This window comes from Halyomorpha halys, unplaced genomic scaffold, assembly GCF_000696795.3.
Source record: "Halyomorpha halys isolate HHAL.00 unplaced genomic scaffold, Hhal_1.1 Scaffold833.1, whole genome shotgun sequence".
Lineage (NCBI taxonomy): Eukaryota > Metazoa > Arthropoda > Insecta > Hemiptera > Pentatomidae > Halyomorpha > Halyomorpha halys.
This window is the reverse complement of record NW_027109632.1, coordinates 566,716-591,150: the sequence shown is the minus strand read 5'-3', so window position 1 is coordinate 591,150 and position 24,435 is coordinate 566,716. Positions and strand designations below refer to the sequence as shown.

Below are 24,435 nucleotides of genomic sequence, written 5' to 3'. Positions count from 1 at the left end.
TTTTTTTTTTTTTATTATTTTAAGTATAATACAAAATTATTAATTTATTCTATCAATGTATTGTATAAAAAATATTAAGAATCCATAATATTGTTCTTTGGAAGTTACAATGCCTATCAATTATTCGGAGGTAGTTGAACGGTCCTATTGTTCGCTGAATGACTTGGAAAGTCGGCTTCCTTATCTCTTTATGTCACGAGAGGAGGATGAATTCCAACCGCAACGAATCATCTAATCCCACTTTCTACTGCAAGCCTTCATTGGTAAACAAGGAGGAGACAGCTGTTGCCGTTTGCAACGGAGTAACGGTAGGGAGTTCTCCAGCAACCTAAAACTGGAATCCGTCAGGTGAGAAATGAACTCTTAGTGTAGATTCAAGGACCTCCAAGGTAACGGTGCTTGAGGTGTGGGCTTTCATCCGACCCGCATATGATACTTCCACAATTAGGCGCCATACTGTCCATAATTCCGAACCAACTAACAATGTTATTGTATTCCTCCATCAATCCTACAAGAATAGAATATTTAAATAGCTTAATAATAAATAAAATAAAGAAGTTTGATGCCCCCATAAAACTATTGCTACATTTCTATTTCTTTTTCTTCTGTTCCGCGTACATGGGCACCCATCTATTTTTTTCATTGGGGGGGAGGGGGGTGGCTTCGACCGGAAGTATGATTTTTTTTATTTAGAAGGGTTATCTGGAGTCTGCATTCTGTGTGGGGCCTTCTGTAACCATTGTTCCGGTTGAAAATAACTCTTGATGCAGGTAACTGTTGTGGACGATGCACAGGTCTATTGTTTTCCAAAATAGATAAGCTGGCCATCGAAAATCAATTTCATTCCATAAACAATTATAATTAACAAGTTAAAATACCTATTTTTCTTGAAGAGCTGAAATAATAGTTATTAAATAGTTACTCAGTAGTAATGTTAATCAAACGATAAATATTTTTAAAAATCAACATTTTTTTTTATGTAACCAACAAAATTGAAAAATTACCTAATGCTTTATCGATGTAACTGAGACGAGTATTAAAGCCCTGATTATTCCTGAATTAGATAATAGTTTGGTTATTTATAAGCAACTCAAAAACGTTTTAAAATAATAAAAATTTTCTTTCAAATATTTTAGTGAATATCAAATCATAGAACTCTTTTGATATATAATAAAAATAATATGTGCTTGGGTTGGGAACACATGGGACTGATGAAAGACTCCGTCCGGATTTTTATATTTAAGATTCTCAAGAAGATTCATAAATTTATTACTTTTTTTTATATTTAATGTATTAGAACATGTTTACTAGTCACATAGATGTACTTGTGAAAAATATAATTACGAAAAAAAAAATTATTTTAAAATGGTAATGAAATTCAAATATAAATAAAAAAAATCTAATATAATAAAAGTTTAATACATCTTTGGTCAAATTTTTAAGATTCGGTGTAAAATTAATTATGCTGCGGAAATTCTGTAAGATATTAACCAATCAACAACGAACAATGTTTCGAATTTAGGAACTTTATTATAGAGTATGAAAATTCACCAAAAATCGAAAATAGACGATAAGCTTTAAGTTAACTCGTTTCAGAATGAGTTTTCAAAACTTTAATCAAAGGAAATATTTTTTTCATTATTCGTAATGACTACTCCTCTTTCATTTCTATTAAATCTAATTTCCCAGTCACTTCTTCAATAAGTATTTCAGAAATTGGAAATAGGTCAAATAAATAACTAAATCAAATAAATGTTGTCACAAATCATACAAATGTAAGCATTGAACTATTCAAATCTTTGAATGCCTATGTTGGCAGGTTTGCGCACCCGAGCACTACAAATCACACAAAAAAGTAGAAATGAAATTTCTGAAGAAAGTAGCGAAAATGCCAGATCATTGTCGAACTCACTCTGAGAGTCATTTATTGTTGTTTTAGAGGGATACAAGCTAAAGTAGAATAATGACTATAAGATTGGAGACTACCGAAATACACAAAACCTAATATAAGAAAAGTTATTCTTGATTCCCCAGGAATTTTTTTATAAATAATTTACTTTCTAAAACATTTTTTGTTAAAACTAAATCAACTATTTATGAATCTTAGGCTGCAAAAACGTTTTGGTAGACGTTTTTGAACTTTAGTTCTCAACATGTTTTAGGAGTTTATGTTTATTTTGAATATTTGCTTAATATATTGTTAGTTGCTTATTGAGAAGGGTGTGCTCGTTGAGTGATAGAATTGGTCAGTATCATGTTTCTTACTGCACTACATATATATTTATGTCCTTCACTGGAATTCTATGAAAAGTAATTTTTATGTTGTATGAGAAGTTGAATACATGAGGACCTGATAGCTGAGCGGGCTCGGGCGATGGTCCCAAAATGCTTGGTTCAGAAGGTTGTAGGTTTGATTCCCTTCTGGGCTGGTCAATATTTATTTTGCGGTGGTCCCGAGAAACGAACCTTGAAATTCCCACTCTGAGGCTTTTCACTTTGAGGTCCACAATGGAGGACTTAGGCCAAAAAAAAAAAAGTTGAATACATGTTTTTTTTAAATATTTTATTTACAACTGTATACATATATACACATCAAGTAAATTTTCTGTAAGTGATATTATGACATGATACAAACATGTGGAGAATCTACCCATTGATAGAACTCCAAAAACATTTCTAAAAGAGAAGATCTCGAGGCCATCTTCTTTTCAGACGACTAGGAGAATTATTAGGTAGTGAAGGAGAAGCCAGGCTAGAAACGAGTTGGTTTGGGTGGTTGGGAAGTTTATTATGGAAGGATTGGTATCTGGTTCTGGTTAAATCGGCAACATAGGGGACATTGAGGTCCTGATGGATGATTTGATTTGTGACAAAGTAAGGAGTATTAAGGATTTTACGAAGGATTTTGGACTGTATTGGAAGTTTGGACCGTTTGTCTAGTAAATGCTGTAATAGTCGGAATCGACGAGCAGTTTCCTGTCTTTTCAGTCTTGTATGAGGATTCCATGTCAGTTATTTGTCTAGATTTAGTCCTAAGTAACGGATCTGTTCAACAGGAATAAGTGGGGTATTATTAAAAGGTACTGTGGGGCAAGACGAGAATACATGTTAAAAATTCCAGTCTCATTGAATAGATACCGAATCCGGAATGCCAGCACGTTTGAAAAGTACTTTCAGTCTGTATTCTTAATTTTCTTTTCCATTCTTGGAACACCAAAGTTTCTGCTTTTTACAGAAGCTTGTTGGGACCAAAACAATAAGATCAAGTGGTTGAAGGTTTTTTAATTAGTTTGTCATGTTCTTAGAAATTGATGAAATACTCGAATCTATGACAGCCTCCACACGTTTGTCTAACAATGAAAAATTTGCGCATGCACGTTTGGATAGGTTATTTGGATTTGCTGGAACAAGCTGGCCTAAATTTTGGACTGACCCGTCGGGTGTTGCGTTTAGGCATAAATCAAAGAGCGCTCGTACTACATCCATACGTTTGTTTTCAATTTGTATGGTTTTAGAACTATCAACAGACGAATATTTCTTATTTCCGTGATTTAATCAATTGAATAATTTCCCTAATGTTTAGATTCAATAATTAACTCTTGTTTAATGTGATATACTTCTTCTTCTTTCGATTCAGTATACATTGTTTCAAATCTTGTTAATTAACTTTAGAAGTTTATTTTCGATTTAACATAGCATAAATATATTTTTATGAAGACATTATATGTGTTGGTAATTAAATAAAAAAGTTTCTGATAAAAATTGTAGAACGAAGGTTGAATTTATTAGGTTATGCAGTATTATTTATATGATTTTTTGTCACATAAAACCTAAATTGATGATATTTATGTTTTCTTCTTTATTTTTATTTTGTTCCTTTTTATAATAAAAACGGAGTAAATCAAATGTAATAGCCGAAACAATTTAAAATAACGAAACAAGCGTGTGTAATGGGGTATTTGGGGTACCAACGTTGCTTCCTTTGTTTACTAAACATTTGGATTTACGTTAAGTTGAAAACGTGTAAATACAGCATAAAATTGCCATTCTTTCGACTTTAATAAGCTGAGCGTTTTTCTGAATAATGGCGAAGTAAGTATATTAGTTTTTCTAATGTTCTTCTCATCGTTTCAGGTTTTTGATGATAAATTTTCTAATAAATGGAGCATTAAAACTGGGAAATACTTTAGATGTGGGCATGAAGCTGGCTTCGGTTATGGAGCCAAAACAAATGATGTACGACATTGCTGTGGTGGGGACCGGCCGTCCTTGAAAGCAGCCTCTACGGCAGCTATTTCGTGTTACCTCGAGCTATTCCATATTCTATTTGATATTATTCTCTATCCCAACCTTTCGGAACAAGTAAACAACTATAATCCTAGAATGTTATTAAATTTTTGAAGTTTATATTTAAAATATTATACAATACTGATCTACAGGACTATTATAAGGCCTATCTGGACATATGGAGTTGAGCTTTGGGGCTCCACTAAACCATCTAATTCCTCCCAAATCCAATCCTTAATGCCACAGTCCAAAATCCTTAATGCTCCTTACTTTGTCACAGATCAAGTCATCCATCAGGACCTCAATGCCAAATTGACGATCTGGCCAGAACCAGATACCAATCCTTCCATGATAAACTTCCCAACTACCCAAACCCACTTTTTCCTAACATGGCTTCACCTTCATTACCTAATAATCCTCCGAGGCGTCTGAAAAGAAGATGGCCTCGAGATCTTCTTCTCTAGAAATGTTATTGGAGTTCTATCAATGGATAGATTCTCCACATATTTGTATCATGTCATTTTATCACCTACAGCAAATTTACTTGTTGTATATATTTTTATACAGTTGTAAATAACAATAAATTAATTATAAAAAAAATTATATTTAAATAAAATGCCTTTATTTGATTTCATCAATCCTTCCCTCTCCTCTTAACCCTCAGATGCAGGATTTTTAATTTATATAAAACAGACTTATAACTACTTTAAGGGTTATATAACAACATAAAAATAACTTTAAAATAAAAGTACTAGACCACTAATACTAATGACTAACCAATGGGTACTTTCTGTACAAGCATGTTTCACTCAAATATGATCTAACATGAAATTTACTAGATCTTTTTGTAAATATAATTAAATAAATAAAATAGATTTAGATTATTAGAAAATTTGAAAAATGTAAATGTTCCTTGAGAGTGACACCACGCATTTAAGTTATAATTCTGTCAAGAATCAAATCGGCATAGTATACCACACAGAGAAGATCCCAATCGTTTCTGATTTGAAATTGGCAGATTTTAAGATATTTAAAAAGTTATTCCATAAATAATTAACAATTGATTATTACAATATTATAAATAATATACAAAATTCCAAATTATAGATATACATAAAAATATGTATACGTATACCAAACAGATATTTTTAATAAGCATTCTGGAAATCATAAAAACGGTATTTATTTTGTGCCACCAGACATAAATCAACATTCTGGCATAAGACGTATATTTACATTATGATGAAATAACAGCCTGGCAAAAAATTAACAATAAGTTCAAGTAAGCAATTTTATGGATTATCATGTGCATAAGAATATACAAAATTTATCCAATTTAATCTTGTCTTAGGTAAAAAATAGAGAGGGATGCTTTATTTAGCTATACTGTCCAAATACATTGCTACAATACACAGCATACCAATCAATCGATGACCGGACATATATACAATATATATATATTTACATGATATAATAAGAAAATGTATTTCCTACGTTTTCCTTTTACAATAAATACTCGTCTACACACTTAATACAAATTTTTTTTTCTATTTAGCAATTTCATTCTATTTGACAATTTTATTTCATTTAATTGACAAATTTATGAATTTTAAGAAAAATTAGACAATTTAAACGTTCCTTGAGAGTGACACCACTCATTTGAGTTGAAACTCTGCCAAAAATCAAATCGGCGTGGTAAACCAAACAAAAAACATCCCAATCATTTCTCATTTGAAATAGGCAGATTATAATATATTAAAAAAGTTATTCCATAACTAATTAACAATTGGTTATAACAATATTATAAATAATACACAAAATTCCAAATCATAGATGTGCATAAAATTCTAATACATATTTTTAATAAGCATTATGAAAATCATAATAACAATATTTCTTTGGTGCCACTAGACATTAATTTACATTCTGATAAAATAACAGCCTGGCAAAATATAAAAGTAACTTCAAATAAACAATGACTTCAAGTATCAATTTTATGGATCACTGATTTTATGCTAACTGATTAAAATTGTCTTAAGGAAAAAATATCTATAATAAAGAAAATATAATTTTAAAAAATGCTATTAATTCATTATTTACTTAAGTAATAAAAAAAAGTCAATAAATCAATAGAAGAATAGCTGATGTCCCATAGGAGAGTTATGACTGATTTCTGTGATAATTAACGACCAAAGTACATTTAGAAGCAATACTGGCATTCTTATTAATTACACATATATACTAAATTAAGTGAAATTTGCTTGAAGCATATGTCCATGTAAATATATCGTAAATTGAGGCTATCCAAAAGATACAAGATGATATTGATAGCATTAATGAACGGGCGTTAAACAATGATTTGAACTTGAATGCTGAATAAACCCAGGCCCAACCCCCATTAAGGCCCCAACCCATTCTTATTGGTTCCAAGCGCCTCCTTCATTCCCTCCCTTATCATCCTCTACTCTTCCTTAACAACCAACCGATTCATTTCTATACTACAATAAAAAACCTTGGAGTCACCTCCGACCAACATCTCTCCTGGAATAATCACATTTCCCAAATCACACGCAAATCCATAACTGTACTCAAGCAATTCCTAAGATTCCGTAATTCTATTCCTTAGAACACCCGTCAGCTCTTAATATCCTCTCTCGTTTTCCCCCACTTCGACTACGGTTCCTTGGTGTATGGAGGGCTATCTGCAGGACTAGAGTTGAGACTGAAGAGACTCATGAATTGCTTTGTAAGACTTATCTTTGGGTTTCCTAAGTGCTCTCAAGTCTCTCGCTGGTAAACCGAGTTGAAGTGGCTCTATCCAACCTCCCGAAGGCAATACCTCCATGGTGTTTTCCTATTCCAGGTTCTTAAAATCAAAAAAAGGCACTTTTTACGAGTGCCTTACTGGAAACGCGTAAAATGTCTTCAGCGAATGAGGCGATTTTTCCCGTAGTCTGCTAACACTTTTCAACAAAAATGGACAAAAAAGTGCTGTTTAAAAATATTAATAGTTGTTTTTTAACGTAGTTTTCTTTATTTTCGTATACATAAAGTTCGTCTTGAAGTGATTTCACTGCTCTGGTGTGCTTAGTAAAAACGTAATATTTTACTAAAGTCTAAAGTTAAAGCGTTTCTAGTAACTTAATTAATAAGTCAAAGTTTGGAAAGTCAAAGCATGTACTGTTTTATAACCAATAAAAATTGAAACAGTAGTCTTTTTTAACACAGTGATATGCAAATCTCAAAAATGGCTTTGTGGAAGTGCCTTGTAGGCAGTGTTCTATTCGCCATTTCATGTAGGTATAGGCCAGTGGCGTACTGATGTTTTTTTTTAATTGAAGGATTATTTTTTTTTGAGCATGATGCTAATTAAATTTTGTTTTATTATCTCTACTAAGAATTACTGATTTGATAATATTTTTGAAGAGTGCGGGTATCTTCTCTCGCAAGTCACTCCAGATTCCCTAGCGTATAAATAACAGAATATTTATCTACTTTTTTCATATTTTTAGAAATTCAAATCCTAAAATTACAATGGTTCTTAATATATTTACAGAGATTCAATAAAAGGGAAGTTGGATATAAGTGAAACATGTATCTCTAAACTCACAACGAATATGGGGTGCTTTTCTTATATATGTTATGTGATCTCTACCATTAAACTAGAAAAAATTAGAAATCTGATGAAACTGAATTATTTATGAGCATTTCTCTTGAATTCTTCCATATAGGTGATTGGTTGTCAAGATAAGATGTGCATTTTTACTAAGATTTATAATGAATAAAAAACTGCTATTGTAAAGTTTCTATAACATTCTGTTGTTTATTCCTATAGCATATTCAATAAAGTAGTCAAGCTGAGAATAAAATGCAATTTAAGAAAAAATGACAGGATAATTATGGATTCAATACGAAACACAAGTCACTAAAATATTTAAACAATAAATAAAATAGAAGTTCATTCCAATTGATAAAAACACATTTAAAAATTATTCTTTTAGAAGTATATATTTAGATACATACAAACTCTTTACGATACTGGGTGGGCTTTAGAGGCTTAAGATAATACAAAATATGAACAATAGGATTAACATAATAAAATATTATGAAATTATAATAATTCATAATGAACTAACATTCATCATTAAAAATGACTTAGGTTTCTGTACCTAATACTAATTAATTAAAATAATTTAAAAACCAAATTGATAAGTATTAATAGGTATAAGTAATGTATTAATAATTAGATAGTGAGGGATCTTAATTAGAAATACATAACAGTACTTTTGGAACTGAATTAACAGTAAGAGATTTGATAAGGTGGAGTTTGTAGGTGGAAAGGGTATTGAAACGACAGATAAGAGAAGGAATTGAATATTATAGGAACGAGCATTAGATAAGAAAAGATCTGTCGAAATTTGTGGTGCGTTACGTAAAAATTTGAAAACTGAAAACGAGTATTGCGGGAGTAGACAGAGTTTTTGAAGCAGATAGGAGAGGTATGCTGGACAGCAGTATTGGATAACTTGGTAGAGAAAGAATGTAGGAAATACAACGATGGAGAGGATGAAACCACTTCTTAATAATATCAGAAGAAGAAGGTGTCACCGAAGATTAATCCTACAAAGCAGTTTATACAACATTTTAGTTTTTCTTCAAGCACACCGGAGATACCGCACAATAGTAGTCAAAGTTGAGGGATATTAGGAAAATAAGTAAGACCTTAAGGATTTCAAAAGGAAGTGGGATACAAAGATAATTCAATCTATCTTTTCCACATTCATCTTAAGCTTGTTATCTATTGGTCAGTGACTCATTTGGGTGGGTATTATGAGATCTGGATAAGATAGTTTGATAAAAGAAAAGGAACAGGACAGAAAAGGATTTTTAAAGGATAGTCCGAGATGTGAGGGGTCAGAAAATTACTTGATATGGATAGAAGAATAAGAAACACAGTAAAGAGTCTTAATGAATCATCACTCTGACACAAAAACTATGAATCGGTCGAGACTAGAACGACAAGGAAGGATTCGAAGAGTTTTTCGAATGGTAATCGTGAAAGTTGGTAGACAATAACAGTATATAACAAAGATTATTGATATTTCAACGAACATGTATTCTAGCTGAGAGAAGGGGGTCGGAGTAAGATTTTGGCCTTGAGACTATGATGAATATAAAACCCTGTGCGATCAGATCTATCATGACGTAGGAATGCGTAGATGGTTAGATTACAAATTATATAAATATATATGTGTGTGAACAGTTAGCTGAACATATTGGCCTCTAATTACTATTAATATAGTTAATTTTTAGAGAAATACAAATATATAAGGTATTTCTTGTTATGATCCTTGGAATACATCTATAGAAATAGATTTTACTATATTTTATTTGCGATATTTTTTAACTTTTTTTTCAAATAGAGATTAACCTTAAGGTAATTATGAGACAGAGTTGAATTCAGGAATTAAATTATTTTTAGATTCTTAGAATTTGGACACTGTTTAATGTCAATTCCAGCTGTTAAGCTTAGAAATATAATTGTTCTTCTAAGGCATGAAACCTTATGTCCAAATATTCAATTCATCAATAAAATCTTAAAAGCTCACTGAAATGGATTTGTAATGTGTTTCTGAAATTTATAATGTAGGTAAAACATCGATTTTGAGGAAGGTGCGATGACTGTGAATCAATAGCATATAAGGTTACGTAATAGGAGAATTGAACTACCTGTTTTTTGTGGACCTTAGGTCTATTTAAAAGGAATGTAATATCTGGAACCATAAAATTGAGGTGACCTGCCACAAAATACTTTTCTTACCTTAAAAAAGTATCAAATTAGGGCGGACAATCTTTGTGAAAGTAGGGACGTAGCAGTGGATTCCCCGAACAATAGGAGAGTTGTTTACTAGGAGCAATTGTACAAAATTATGCATTCTCCTAAAAGATTCAAGGGAGCTAAAAATATTTGTAGGCTGACATAGTGAGTGAAAAACAATACAGAGACAGGTTATCATGTTTTTTTTTTGTATCTGATATGTTGACAATAAGTAACTATTAATTTAAGTAGCAGTGGTTATAATTTTTATAAATGGGTGTTACAATGTGGTCAACAATGGATATAAAGTAGATTTAAGTGTTTAATTAAAAAAATATTTTAATGAGTAAATTATTTTTAATAGAAAATACAGTCTTTCGTATTTCCTAAATATTCTTTTTATATATTTATATATATAATTTATTTATGATTTTTATAGCTATATTAAAATACATATAACCAGTAAATTTGCTGTTTGTTATAAAATAATATGACACAAACATTTAGAGAATCTACCCATTGATAGAACTCTAGAGAAGAAGATCACGAGGCCACCTTATTTTCAGACACCTAAGATGATTATCAGTTAATGAAGGAGAAGCCAAATTAGAAAAAAAAAGGATTTGGGTGGCCGGAAGTATCATAGAAGGATTGGTATCTGGTTCTGGCCAATTCGACAACATATGGAACATTGAGATTCTGATGAATGACTTGATTTATGACAAAATAAGGAGCCCAAATATTCAAAAATTAACAACGTCGATTACACGTATATTATACCCTTCCACGAGTTAATACCTCACTGGTATCAATTAGATTTTCGATCTTCAAACAGACAAGCCTCATGAATATAAAATGGAACGTACAGGTACTTCGATTTACCTCTTCCAGGATGCATCCTCTATGCTACGCTAGCTCGACGGATAAAAAATTTCTAATGTGTTTATGACTTATGTGATCAGTGGTTTATTAATTAGGGTAATTATTAGCGGATTTAGGAGCGATATAGTCACTGGTTTCCAATAGTAAGCGAACAATACTTAAAACCTTTGAGAGAAACGTTTTCAAATATCAATGTAGTCTAATTACTTTACTATGTCAATCCAACAACAACATTCTATGCTAATAATTCAACGTTTAAAACATCATCAATTTTTTATAACGAAAAACTTTCAGAATAAAAAATAATTATTTATTTACTAGTTCGAATTTACTTTCTCACAAAGCTTAACTCTGCAGAAGAATGTTTAACAAAGAATTAAAAAAGAAGATTGTCCAAAGTGAGCTTCCAAAACCTTGAAAACTGCTGATTAAATATCATTAAATATATATGTTGGCTATTTAAATAATTCGCGGAAGTAATGAGAAGAAATCCTGGATTAATATTCAAGGACGGATTTAAAAAAAAAGATTAGTTGTGTGAGTGAGAAAAGTTTTTAATAATAATGGTCTTTAAAATACTTTGATTACAAATTAATTGCTCTTTACTTTACTTTTCAAGGTTCAATTCTTTTTTATTCAGGGTTAAATGTAAGTAAGTTAGCATATGAGTGTTATCCAACTTAGGGCAGGAAAGACGGTTCCTACAGGTCACCAACCTATTCTAAGCAGAGTGAAAAATTCGGGATTTATTCTAAGGGCCTGCCAAGAAATGAAAGTCAACCCGCCCAGGCCGGATTCAGACCGGAATATCAGAGATTCAGAGATTCAGAGAATGCTCAACACGCTCAGCCATCATCGGCCTCGCTTTGTTTCTTCGTTTCGCCTCAATTGAACAGTGAGGTTTATTCCATCTGCAATTCATACAACCTGATGAACAAAATTTCCACTAAGGAGAGAAACAACAAAAGTTTCAAAACATCTGTAGTTCTGTACATTAATGAAATGGAGAATTATTCTCCATAGTCCTCGTTTTTTAGAAAAATCAGCAGGGGCAAAAAAAATTTTTTTTTTTTATTGTGTAAGCTGATCTCAGATTACAATGACTTTAACATTATTTGGTAATATAACCTCTATTTTGCAAAGTTTCATTAAACTAAACCCAAATGGGCTTCTGGGTCTGATTTTTCATTTCGTAGTAGGTCGGAACCTCATGCCCAAGACAACTATTACTAAATTTTTATTTCCCACCAAAGGCGTCGGCGAATCTTCCACACCCTTCCCTCTCCAATAATTAAGTCTCTAGGCCTATTTCGTTTAATATTGTCCCCGATCACCACAAATAGAAAGCCAAAAGTATTTTTCCAAAATTGACTTAATCGGTATTGGTATGTCCAGCACCTAGTGGTGCCTTGGGTCTTCGAAGATGAATCGATTTTGCAGTCATCAGACAGTATTCGATGATGTCCTTATGAACACGAAAATTTTCAGAAAGGAAGTTTATGAATGACCAATATAATTTGGTAATTACAGTAATAATGCTTAGTGGTTAATAATTAAGCTCTGCGTAATGTGTTAAATTTGTATGATAGACAACCTATTAAGGTAACGATCATAACTTTTTGAGCTAGGGGCCACCCGGAGCTCAGTGGTTAAGACACAGTCTTACCAATTTGTTGTCTATTGGCGGTGCCGGTTCGGATCCGGCCTGGGACCCTGACTTTTTTCATTGAGTGGCAGTCCAACAAAATGAAGAACTTTGACCCCTACCCATGGTTAGGCCTTAGGACTCCAACGGGAGTCCGAAAAAAAAAATTGAGCTAGTAGTGTGTCGAAACTATTTAAATGAGGTACAAGATAGAAATAGATCTGGATGTTGTTTACTAATCTGCATTGCACATATTCGTTGACTATTACACCTTTTCAAGTATTCAGAACCGAAAAGATTAGGTCGAATGACCAGCCATTATCTGTATTGTTTTAGGTTTGGAAGCTATCTCAGAGATAGGATTTCGTTCTTGGGCGCTGCTCAATGGAACAAGTTAGATTACATGTTTTTTCATGTACCAAATCGATTAGAAGAAAGCTAAACCGACTAAGTGGACTGCTTGTGACAAGGTGGAGGGGGCAGGTGAACGACCTCCGTACTGGCCGCCACCTCACCGTCAGCTCCAACACTTCTTCAGCTCCAGGAATACTTCTCTTATTTAGTACAAGTGCTAACAGTGTGTAATAGATAGTTAATTAATTAATTAATTCACGCCTGTATTTAATTAATTCATAATTAATGGAAATATTGAAGAAAGAAACGTTCTGAGTCTTCAAATTGTGTAGTTCTAAGCCAGTGAATCGGGAACAACTGTATAATAAGGATTTTATTTCGTGTACAACAAAAGATGATTAAATTTTTTTTAATCTTGAACCAAAGCCCTTATCTAACATATTTAAATTCTCAGGGATTAAATTGAGCTACTTAGATTTTTTCCCTCCTCCCATTTCTTTATTTTTTAAATTTTAATGAGGATATTGTCTAAACAGTTAGAATGAAAAGGAAAATCAAAAGGTTTATGTTGTCTTATAATGTATTGATAAGTATGCTGTGTATGTAGCAATTCAATATATTCGGGCAACATTCCTTCTTAAGAAAGCATTTCCTTCTCGACAGTTGCTATTCATTATGAGGACAAGCTGTGTGGCTCATTGTAGCGTTCTATGAGGATTAGGGCTATGGTGTTGAGAATATTTGAATATATGTTAATACACTTTACACTTTATCTTACCCTTTTTAATCATCATTTTTTCAAGCTTTGTTGCATTTTTTAATCATCATTTTTTGTCTGTCTATAAATTCCTCAAGGCTATGAGTGTTTATGGTTCTAAATAAATATATAGGGGGGGGGAGAGGAAGGGGATGAGAAACAATTAACATCCTCTTTTACGCCACATTAATTCATTATGAAATATAGTGGAATGTTTGTCACTAATTTACCACTTATCAAGAATTCACAAGGATAATTTGTATTGACAAATTATCCATGTGGATTCTCGAGGAACGTCTAGTGACATTGTTTTTATTAAAATTATTGCAATAGTCTCTTTATAAATAAATGTATTCGATTAAATAACATAAATAACAATTTCAATAGTTGATAATGTTTAATAATATAACAAATTTACTAAATTACTCATATTAAATACATTTCGTTAAGCTTATTGTATGTCTATATTGTAGTTTTTCTAAGTTTAATACTCTATACCTTGGTATTTTCTATGTTTAAGTATGTTATTTTACATTTCCTAACACAAGCCTTAGGTCTCTCAAGTTATTAAAAACCAATAATATAAAGATAATCAATTAAACATTAATTTAAAAAACTCTTGTCGGTTTATTAAAAATCGTTCATTTTTGGATTTAGGTAGTGTGTTAAAGACTGCATACATATGCAGAAAATATAATTTGAAGTTTTATATTTTTATAATATATCATTTCTTTTTAAATATGAAAACTCGCTGAAAATGATAAATAGCTGGCACTTATATTAAAATTTTATTTATGTTGTTATGATTTCTTTGAGATTATAACGTCGTCGCACATGGATACATATCCGCAATAATTGAATTTTTTAGGTAGGAGTATATAAGAAAAGTAATCCCTGAAGGGGAATTCCAATTTCAGCTGATTTTAAAATATAACTGTTAATAAGCATTTTTTTTTTCTTACTCGCTGTAAATAAATGATTCCAGACAAGTTAAGGGACTTATCAATCATGGGTGTTTGGGTGTGAAAAGGTAAGAGAAGTTATTATTGGTGTTATGATCTGGAAAGATTGTAACGTCGTCGTACATAAATTGTTACTCACTATAAATAAAAGTTACTAATGTAAAATAAGAAAAGTTTAATCGGGACCACGCCCATTCCTAGTTTTAACTAATTATACAATGTTGCTCGATATAATTAAAAGACTGCTCTACTAGCTATTACTAAACTTGTTTTAGGTAAGATAAGAGACACTCCCATCACGGGATATAGGGAGCGGGGCGGTAGGGAAAGATATTCTCCAATTATTTTTGTTGCCACGGTAACCGTGTAAGATCTCAACGTTGTAATTCGTGAGGTTGCTAAGGTACAAATTATAAGTACCATTTTTGGTTTAAATATGTATTAACTCAACTGTATTTAGAGTTAGCATAGACGTCAATCACCGAACTTGACATATCAATCGCAAGCGTAAAACGGTATTGTAAAAAAACGTAGGTCATCATCACTCATGAGAGAGGAAAGCAAAGTTACACGACTGGTTCTTCTTGAATGGTTTCCTATATAGATTTCGTTCATACGTAACTTGAGTTTTTTAAGATCAACTTGGCATTAAAGTAGTCAGTATATAAATAAAAAGCTTCAATTCGTTTTTTATTTTTTATTTCAGTTGAAGAAGCGCATTTAGAAAAAAAAACTATAACTTAATTTAAAATTTATTTAAATTAAAAATGGATTTGTTTTAGATTTGATTCTTCGAGGTGTCTGGAGGAGGTCGACTTATATTTCTTTGGAGGTCCCACGAAATGAAAACTTTACCCCCCAATATGGTTAGAATAAAGTGGTACCCTGTATATAACCCCTTCGTATGTTAGAAATAACCAGCAAGGGGGCCATAAAAAAAAATAAATAAAAAATATTGCTTCCAAGATCATTGTGTCGGAACTCTCAAATCACTGGAACTATCAAAATGTGAACACTTTAAGTAACATGGTAAAATATGATAACTGAACAATGAGTCATTTAAAATTTAAATACAAACTAGGGTAAAATGAATAAATTTTGTCTAATTTTAAAAATACCTAAAGGTTTATAAATGCTGAGCTGACTGGAATATGTTCGTGGGTTAATGTGGAAGTCGAAATTGCTTGGCAACATTATTGTCATTTAAATTTGTAAATCAGGGACAATAACAGCTCTCTTTAATTTTTAAACCTTCTGTATTTTCAATTTTTGATTATTTACTTTCCAAATGTAATATTCTAATTTATTAAAGAGTTCACAAACTTTAGGTTATACTGTGATATTTGACATAAACTTCGTTGTTTAGAAACGCAAATAGTATTATCATCCATCCTAAGGTAATTTTGGAGCTCCCAGAACAGATGAATTTCTGAAGACAAAATTATTTTAAAAAACAAAACATTCTTTACCTTAATGTTTACTTTTTTTCTCCCTGCAGTCGTTAAAATAACTACGAAGTAATAAAAACGTGTTTTGACAACGTTTTGGTCTTCTATCAAAAGTTGTTGGAGTGGAGTGGAAACCTTCAGAAAGGGAAATTGAGGAAAACACAAATTACATTTTTTTTTTGTAGAAACTGATCTTCGCTTGGCATTAAAACTGAATGCGTTTAACCCTACTCAACTTTACATTATAAAGTATTTCATGAATTTCCTATATTTGGTCTGAGGATGGATGAACCTCATGAGAATCTAGGTAGCTTCGCAATACAGATTTATGTGAACTTGACCGGTAAAAATAATAGCGAGGACTGTAATAATAGGCATCCAAAGTTATTGAGGTAGATGTGGGTAAAACAACGGATACGCATAGATATGAGTGAGGATAGGCAGTAGTCAATAGTTACTCTTTGAAGTTCTGGTTTTAATGGTAGAAGATAAGTAATCAAAGATACATCAAATGCGGCTTCGTTAAGTTTTCATATCGGGATACACTCAATTATTTAGTGATGTCAAAGTTGAACTTCTGAATAAGTCATGAAATGACGGTTGAATAAATATAAATGAATTTGTATGCCGGTTTAATGGCATATATCTAAAACTAATTTTATTTCAAACTGTGTCATTAGACCAAAATATTATGAATGTGACTTTATAAGTTTAAAATGTTCAAGCTGTTCAGAAACTTGAAAGTTAGAATTTACAAAACTATCATCCTTTCTACTGTTAATTTTACTGTTGCTTGTACTATGCCTTAATTTTTTTTTAAAGTAAAGTATTGCATACAATATTCAGACTGAAGAAGGATGAGTTAAACGGAGAATTGAGGAGGCTGCACAACACCGAATGACGTGAAGTGCATCCGGTAAATTCAGGTGATATCGCTAAAACGTTAATAAGCACTGAGCCAACGGATAAACATCAGACGGGTAGACCGAAACGTAGGTAGGAGGGTTGTGTTTGACTGAGCTTGTGGATTTAGGTTTGGACGGGCGCCATTGGGTAGATGTGTCTAGACACATCGATGGGGAATATCGGCATCGAACCCATTGAAAGAAATTAAATTAATCACATGGAATTTTAATTTTGGGGTGATAATTATAAAATATGAGCGAATCTAACTACAAATTAGAGCTGAACTTTAATAAGGCATGCAATGGCTAACTCTGTTGTATGATCATTCTTATAAAAATAAACGGTCCAAACTTCCAATCCATTACAAAAGACTTATGTACATGACTATTATAGTAATTTTTAAAACCGCAGCTACTTAGAGAATTATTTAATACCGTGCCAACCATTCACTTGAACCTCATGCTACTTTCCGAGAAGAGTTAGTAAACACTTGGAAAATTTTTTGTTTTCATGTACATCCACGTTACTTCAAACGATAAACAACCACCTCTTGGGGAAAATTTTAAATTAATAAAATATTAAATACATTTTTTTTTTAATATATCATAATTACATTGATAGTCCATCGTGGGATCTTAAACTCAAATAAACATAAGTAATTAAAAATTATTCTGTATTTATTCTAATTGTTCTGTATTTATTCTGAAATATTCAATCTGGCTGCAATCCTCTTTAAAGTCTCCAAGCTATTGTATTAGGAATTGAAAGAGACTAAAATTCGCTGGGAGAGCTGCCATAATGTGAAGGCTATAAACAATATCTCCACAATGTGAAATTGATACAATAATTGAATATGATTCAAGTTGAGGAATATAAAAGAAGTCTCCCAAGAAAGATAGGTGGTTTTTCATGTTTATTTAATGTAACGTAAGCCCGTGATTTGTCCTGAATTTTTTTTTTTTTACAGTTGGATTCAATAATAAATCAGATATTTTTTATTTTAAATGAACTTGATTTGGAAAAAACCTAGCAAATAAATTTAGTTGCTTGTCAGTTTTCACTCTGTCACTATCTCAGGCGGATAAATTTAGGTCAACCTTGAAAGCTGAATGACCTGTCTGGCTTAACATTCATTCAGCGCTTTTCGTTAATAAGGCTTCAACATGCGTGAAGATGGCCATCATGACGCCTTTGTACTATGTCATAGCGTCATCTGAGTGAGTGTGAAAATCATACGTCCCTCGTCACTTTGTGAGTTAAATGAAACAAGTTTTTAATTACATCAGGGTAATTTACCAAACAGAATGTTACGGAAACAAACATATAACAACTCTGTATCGTATTATTTGTGTCTCAGATATTACCAAACTATCGAAGGAATCAAAGTTAACTTTGTACTGACATTACAAATTGAGTATAAATATATGTGGTATCCCATAACACCACGTTTCTACATTTTGTAAAAGAAGCGTATGAGGCTTTTTTGGAGGGAGTAGAATAGCTGAGCGGGTAAGTCACTGGACTCCTATCTGTAGGGAGTAGGTAAGGGGCTCACAAGGTTGAGAGGAAAACTGAAAGAGGGTGTTAACAGGGCTCGGTCTTAGGTACGTCCCTCTGGAAACTAGAGCTCAACAAGCTGCAGGGAGCAAAAAGACAGAGGGTTCTTTGCTTCGGTATACGTCGACGACGTAGGAGTCATAGGAGCCATATAAGGATAGTAAAGCCAGATTGCAGAGATAAAAGTAGAGAGGTACACTAGTATCGTAGTAGAGTGGTGCGTGAGAATAAAATTAAGTATGATTGCAGCTAAGACACAGGCCGTATTCATAAGGGGCTCTACGAACAGGGCTCTTTTTTTCCCACTACCTGATCATTTCTGACTTACAGGGGTGGAGGGAAAAGGAGGATTATCCAATAGGTAACCAAACTATTCTAAAGAAAGAGAAAGGTTCGAATTTTTATTCCATGGAACCACCACAAAATAAAAATCAACCCACCCAGGCCGGAATCGAACTGGCGCAGCTGTAAACATGAGGTTGCTTAGTTGACTTTCATCCAATATCACCCTAGAAATAGAAAATGAAACTGGTCACTAAACAGAGATAGGCTTTAGTGAGGGTTATAAATACCTACAGAACAGTGTCATACGAGATAGTGCAGGTTCTGAACTTAGCAATGTCCTTGGACCTCATCCTCAAGGGAAAATACTACGGGAGGAAACCATAGAAGAGTGGAATGGATGATGGATGGCGAGTCAGAAGAGCACTGCTTTGAGGAAGCTATTACCCATCGTCCTGTCTAGATTAAAGGCTTGATAGATCCTCCCAGAGTATTGGGTTTTACAGATTCTAACAGGGCATGGTGGGTAACGGAGTAAGCTGGAAAGTATCGGAAAGAATATCGACCCTCCGGTACCGATACCCGCCATGGAAAGACAAGGAGCAAGGTTGCCGTGGATGACCTGGATCTTGGCCTTTTGTGAGGTTCCCGTTTGATGAAGGAAGACATCCCTTCTTTAGGGAGTTCATCTACGAGCGTAAGAAGGTGGTGAGCTTCATGCTTTTCTCGTTGGGAAGGTCTCGCCCAATCAAAATGGCGATTCACCGTAGGAAGAAGAAGCTGACACAGATTTAGACCAGGAGGGCTGGGCCCGGACGGATGCAGAATAGAACTGCACCTACTTTTATCATCGTTGAAATGAAAAAGGTTTAATTGGTTTTCTATTTATTTTTATTATAAACTGAATGCAAAGTAGTAAGTATTCGCTTTGTTGGCATTGGCCTGCATAGGAACTAAAAATTCGTAGTTCGTGCCAGTTATTTGTATATTGTGGGCATTCTGTTACCTCAGTGAACTATAGGGAACTGATTAGGAAGCAAGGAATGGCTATTGGGCTATTAGGAAAGATAATGAATTTGTTTTGGGCAAAATCACGTCGAATGTCAACGTAACTTAAGGGAAATATTATTTAAGGCATAATAATGAGAATTAAGGATTTGAATAAAGCTTTTGTTGGGATCAGACCAGAGAATTCCGGGTTTTCGCTTGCAGAGGTGAATGCCTTAGTAGCAAATATTTTCTACATGGATAAGCCGAATATCACCAATGCATAATGAAAGAACCGCCTAAGAGTAAATGTAAGATTTTTTGTAATCCTTTTAGGTTTGCTAGAATATAGAACGTATCGTTAAAGAGTTCGGAAAGGAACAAAGAGGTCTTTGTAATCTGAACATAGAGAGCAAGCGAATTTCAGTTCTTTGATTGATGATAACTGGACATCTAATTCTGACCCCGATACCTTTAATGATAGCCTGTAGATGCTAAGCTCTCATTCATTCCGTTATTATCAGAGAATGCAATTTTGTTGAGCGGAAGGAAAAGAAAGATTTAATTGCTAATGAAACAGAGCAGAGCATATTTAGTCAGGTCATTGGGTTGAAACGAGGCATTGTAAAATGTGCAACAGCCCGTTCCAAAAAGGTGAATAAATAAATAGGTATGCGATTTATGGAACGTAATGAATGTAACTTCATAAAATATTCCTGCGTTTCACAGGATTCATATCTTTTCACTAGCATCCTGTTGAGTCTACCGACTGATGGAGTACCCGGTTTATGCTAACTCTTCAGTTCAATTTTTGCATACATTAAGCTTTCATCATTTTAGGTTATCAACCAGTCTGGAATCTACCAGGAGAAGAATTGGGTTATACTTTTTCTTTTTTTTATTTCTTTGTGGTCAAGTTTCTACAAAAGAAAGATAAAAAAAAACATTCCAAGTATTCCAATCTTCTACAATATAATAATAAGCATACTAATGAGTAAATTAACGGAAGGTAGAAAAAATATATAAAAGAATAAAGCTTGACAGGACACATAAACCTTCAATTCGATGATTCAATAGATGAAATATTTATTAGTAAATATGGAATTTTATTCAAGAACACATTTCCTCATAATAATAAGAGATGTGAAATTGCAAACAAATTATAATGTAAAAATTGAAAATTTAATATTCAGTATTATAATTATAATGATGGAATAAAAATATTCAATATTCACCTATACCATAAACCCCATTTGACATAATAGTCATTTAATATATTTTGGACATATCAACTTATTCCTTCTAATAAAAAATAAATCAGATATTTAAGTGTGCTATTTTTCAAAGAATCTATAATTGGCAAAGCACTTTGTGTAAGAACACTTCCATTAACAGATTAATTCTTTATTTTATATCTTTATTTGATGGAAATAAATACACATTTATGAAGAATATAATTTTCTCCCTCCATTAATTTTCATTTGAACAATATTTGGTATATATTTTGCTCTCTTTGTTTGCAATTAAATATAATATTACCTATTTCAAATTGAATAACAATATTAACTTAATACATGGGTCGGTCACATATACAGGACACAGAACCAGTTCATTAAAGAGCCAAGTATAACAGTGACAGAACATTACCTCCATTGTCTTATTATCAAGAAATGACAGCCGTCACAACACCACTACAAAACATTGTTAAGGTGTATTAAAAAACTGTTTTGTTGCTTTTAAACAAGAAATTTAACAGTACGTTTTAATACTGTACAATATTCTTCAATTTATAGCTGAAAAAAAAGATCTGTCAAATTTTAAAATTACATCAACATTTTCAAAAAAAAAAGTGTCTAAGATTTAAAATCAGAACAAGGAATGGCAAATTGCATTTTTTGTAAAAGAAAAAAATAAAATTCATGACGGCTGGTAAAATGATATTTCCATTTTTCCCACGGTATAGGAGTAGAAGGGAAACGCCACCATTGAAATCACCGTTTCGAAACCAGCGTTAAACTCTCATTTCTGAGATATTATTATCACTTTTCAAAGGAATAAACGTATATTAGTCGTTCTTGTCTCTGTGGTTACTAAGCCAGATTATTTATATAATTACCTTCTACAAGAAATTTCAATCTGGTATAACCTCACATACCTAACATTATCTCTAAGTGAAGGATAGTATGAGTAAATTGAAATTAGAATCCGCTATACGAAATTTCAGAATTGGCAAAAAATACAAATTATATTTGTTTCACCGGTATTAAAGTTAATTGAATAATATAGCTACTAAGAACTTTTTTTTCGACAGGTTATAAAATGACACAATTGAGATGTTTTAGGGAATAAATTATAACTGAGCTTTAAGCCATTATAGTACTAGATAAAATTATCAAAAGTATGTATTAATTGTCATATAAATAAAGAGCTTGGGTTTTTTATTTACATGATTATTTACGTTATTAATGTTAATCTGAAATACAATATATTCTTACATTCTATTTATATTGTCAAATTTACTCACAAGGTAATACTCGATCGGTTTCTCCCTGGCCTTGTTGTAGGCCCTGTGTATCTCGGTGGCCCTGAGGGCGTGGGCGATGTGGAGGGCACTAGCGTCAAACCTACCGTACTGGTACTGGTCCAGTTGCGGAGCCGGTGCCACTGTACTCCCGTTCGTGGAGCGAATCTGTTCATTGACGAACAAGCTAGTCTTGGGCACGTTGAGGGCTGACCTGATACCGACTGCCGAGCCATCCAGGTGACCAGGACCTATTTTGGGAACGTGACCGGAGCAGTAGACTTCCTTGTCTTCTTGTCGGTGCTGATTGTTGTAGTATGTCTTCAAAGTCAGTTTGGTGCCACATACCGCACACTTGAAACAGCCCGAGTGAAAGAAAGTGAAATCTTTGAGGGGCCCTACCCTGTCGACTTGGTAGACCGTCTGGTCACACCTGAGGCAGGTGCTCTCGTAGAAGTTGACCCGGTACATGGTCCTAACCTGCTTCCTCCATAGCCCGGACAGCACTGGTTCCACTTCTTCGCGGCCCCCCTCTCCACCGGAGCTAGAAAGTACAACGGTCACCTGTTGCCGAACTACCTCCCCACTACTTATTTACATTTTCTCTTCAGCTACCTCCTTCTTTCCATGGAGCCATATCAATGACGATTGTAATACCGACCGGGAATAATACTGCCCCGCTTAGGAAGAAGCAATAATTTCAAAAAAACTGTTTTCGGGATTTCACATTTAATTCAAATAATCAAATCAGGAAAACTAATTCTTTGATTTAAAACTGTTTTAGATGGAGAAAATATAAAATTATATTATTTATTTATTTTCAAGGAAAGAACCCTCAATACTCCTTGCTTAATTTATTTTTGATTTATTTATTTTACGACGTTTCGGACCAACTGTCAATTATCCCGTGCATCTAAAAATTATTACATTATAATAAGTAAAATTTTATTAACCTTTAAATATTTAAAGCAATATTTAGAAAAATAAAAAATAAAATATAACAACGAATAGTAAAATCAGAATACCTGGAATATCTAAATAAAGATATTAAAGAAGTGGTATACATCAAATCAGATATAAAAGAAATAGTTCGACAATAAATCAGTATATGAACGAAAATAGATAGTAATAAGTAGGGTTGAATCAGGTTAAACTTTTTAATTTGAAAAAATGAGCACAATGCAATAATTATCTAACAAGTAAATGATAGTCTAAAAAAAAAAAAAATAGGTATTATTAAAAACTAAGGCAATACAAATGAATAATTCATTTTACTAATTATTATAGTAACAGAAATATCAATCTCATCACTATTGGTAGTATACTTTATATTATATTTTTATAATCGGTACAAATCTCTTTAAAGACGTCAAATAACTAAGTTAATTATTAATATATAAAAATTTTATAATTGATTTTTCTAAATTTATATAGCGATTATAATCAATATACAATGTGTTTATACAATTATGAATAATTTGAATCTTACCGATTGTATACTCTAGATTTAACTATTTATAATGGGACAATTTGTAGATGGGCTAAATAATGAACATTTTATCAGAAACGTCATCCAAAATATAGAATTATATAAAGTAAGAAGTATTAGAGTTAATTTATTTTAATGCCGTATATTTAGTTATATCAACTGCTTTACTTAAAGAAAATAGTAAAAGTGCAAGGGCTACATATCGTTTCCTCCATAGTTACTTAATACGATTGAAGTTAAAATATTGCAATTTTTTTTCAATAATTTATTTTTATAATGGCACTAAACATCGTGATCATCATTGCCAGGAATATTTATAATATAAATCTAAAAGTTAAAAACAATTTAGTTCAAATGAAAAATATAAATGTATATAATGTTAAGAAAAAAAATTATAAAATAAACAAAGGTATAGTATTATTATATTTTATTTATTAAATTCGGTACTGAAGTTAAGGGCACATAATTTTTTTTTCTTGTTATTTCAAATAAATTCAAACGATTTGTTTTAATTTGGTGACGATTTTTACTTTACTGTTT

General features: G+C 32.3%; 1 protein-coding gene across 1 annotated transcript in view; it reads right to left on the bottom strand.

Moving 5' to 3' along the window:
• Nucleotides 1-22,937, bottom strand: part of LOC106686523 (hillarin-like) — a gene marked incomplete at its 3' end in the record, with an annotated part of 68,978 nt that extends 46,041 nt beyond the window's left edge. Inside the window, exon 1 of the mRNA XM_014429876.3 lies at nt 22,410-22,937. Within this exon, the coding sequence (XP_014285362.2) occupies nt 22,410-22,877 (468 nt within the window). The remainder of the gene's footprint in view (nt 1-22,409) is intronic.
• Nucleotides 22,938-24,435: the final 1,498 nt, after the last annotated feature.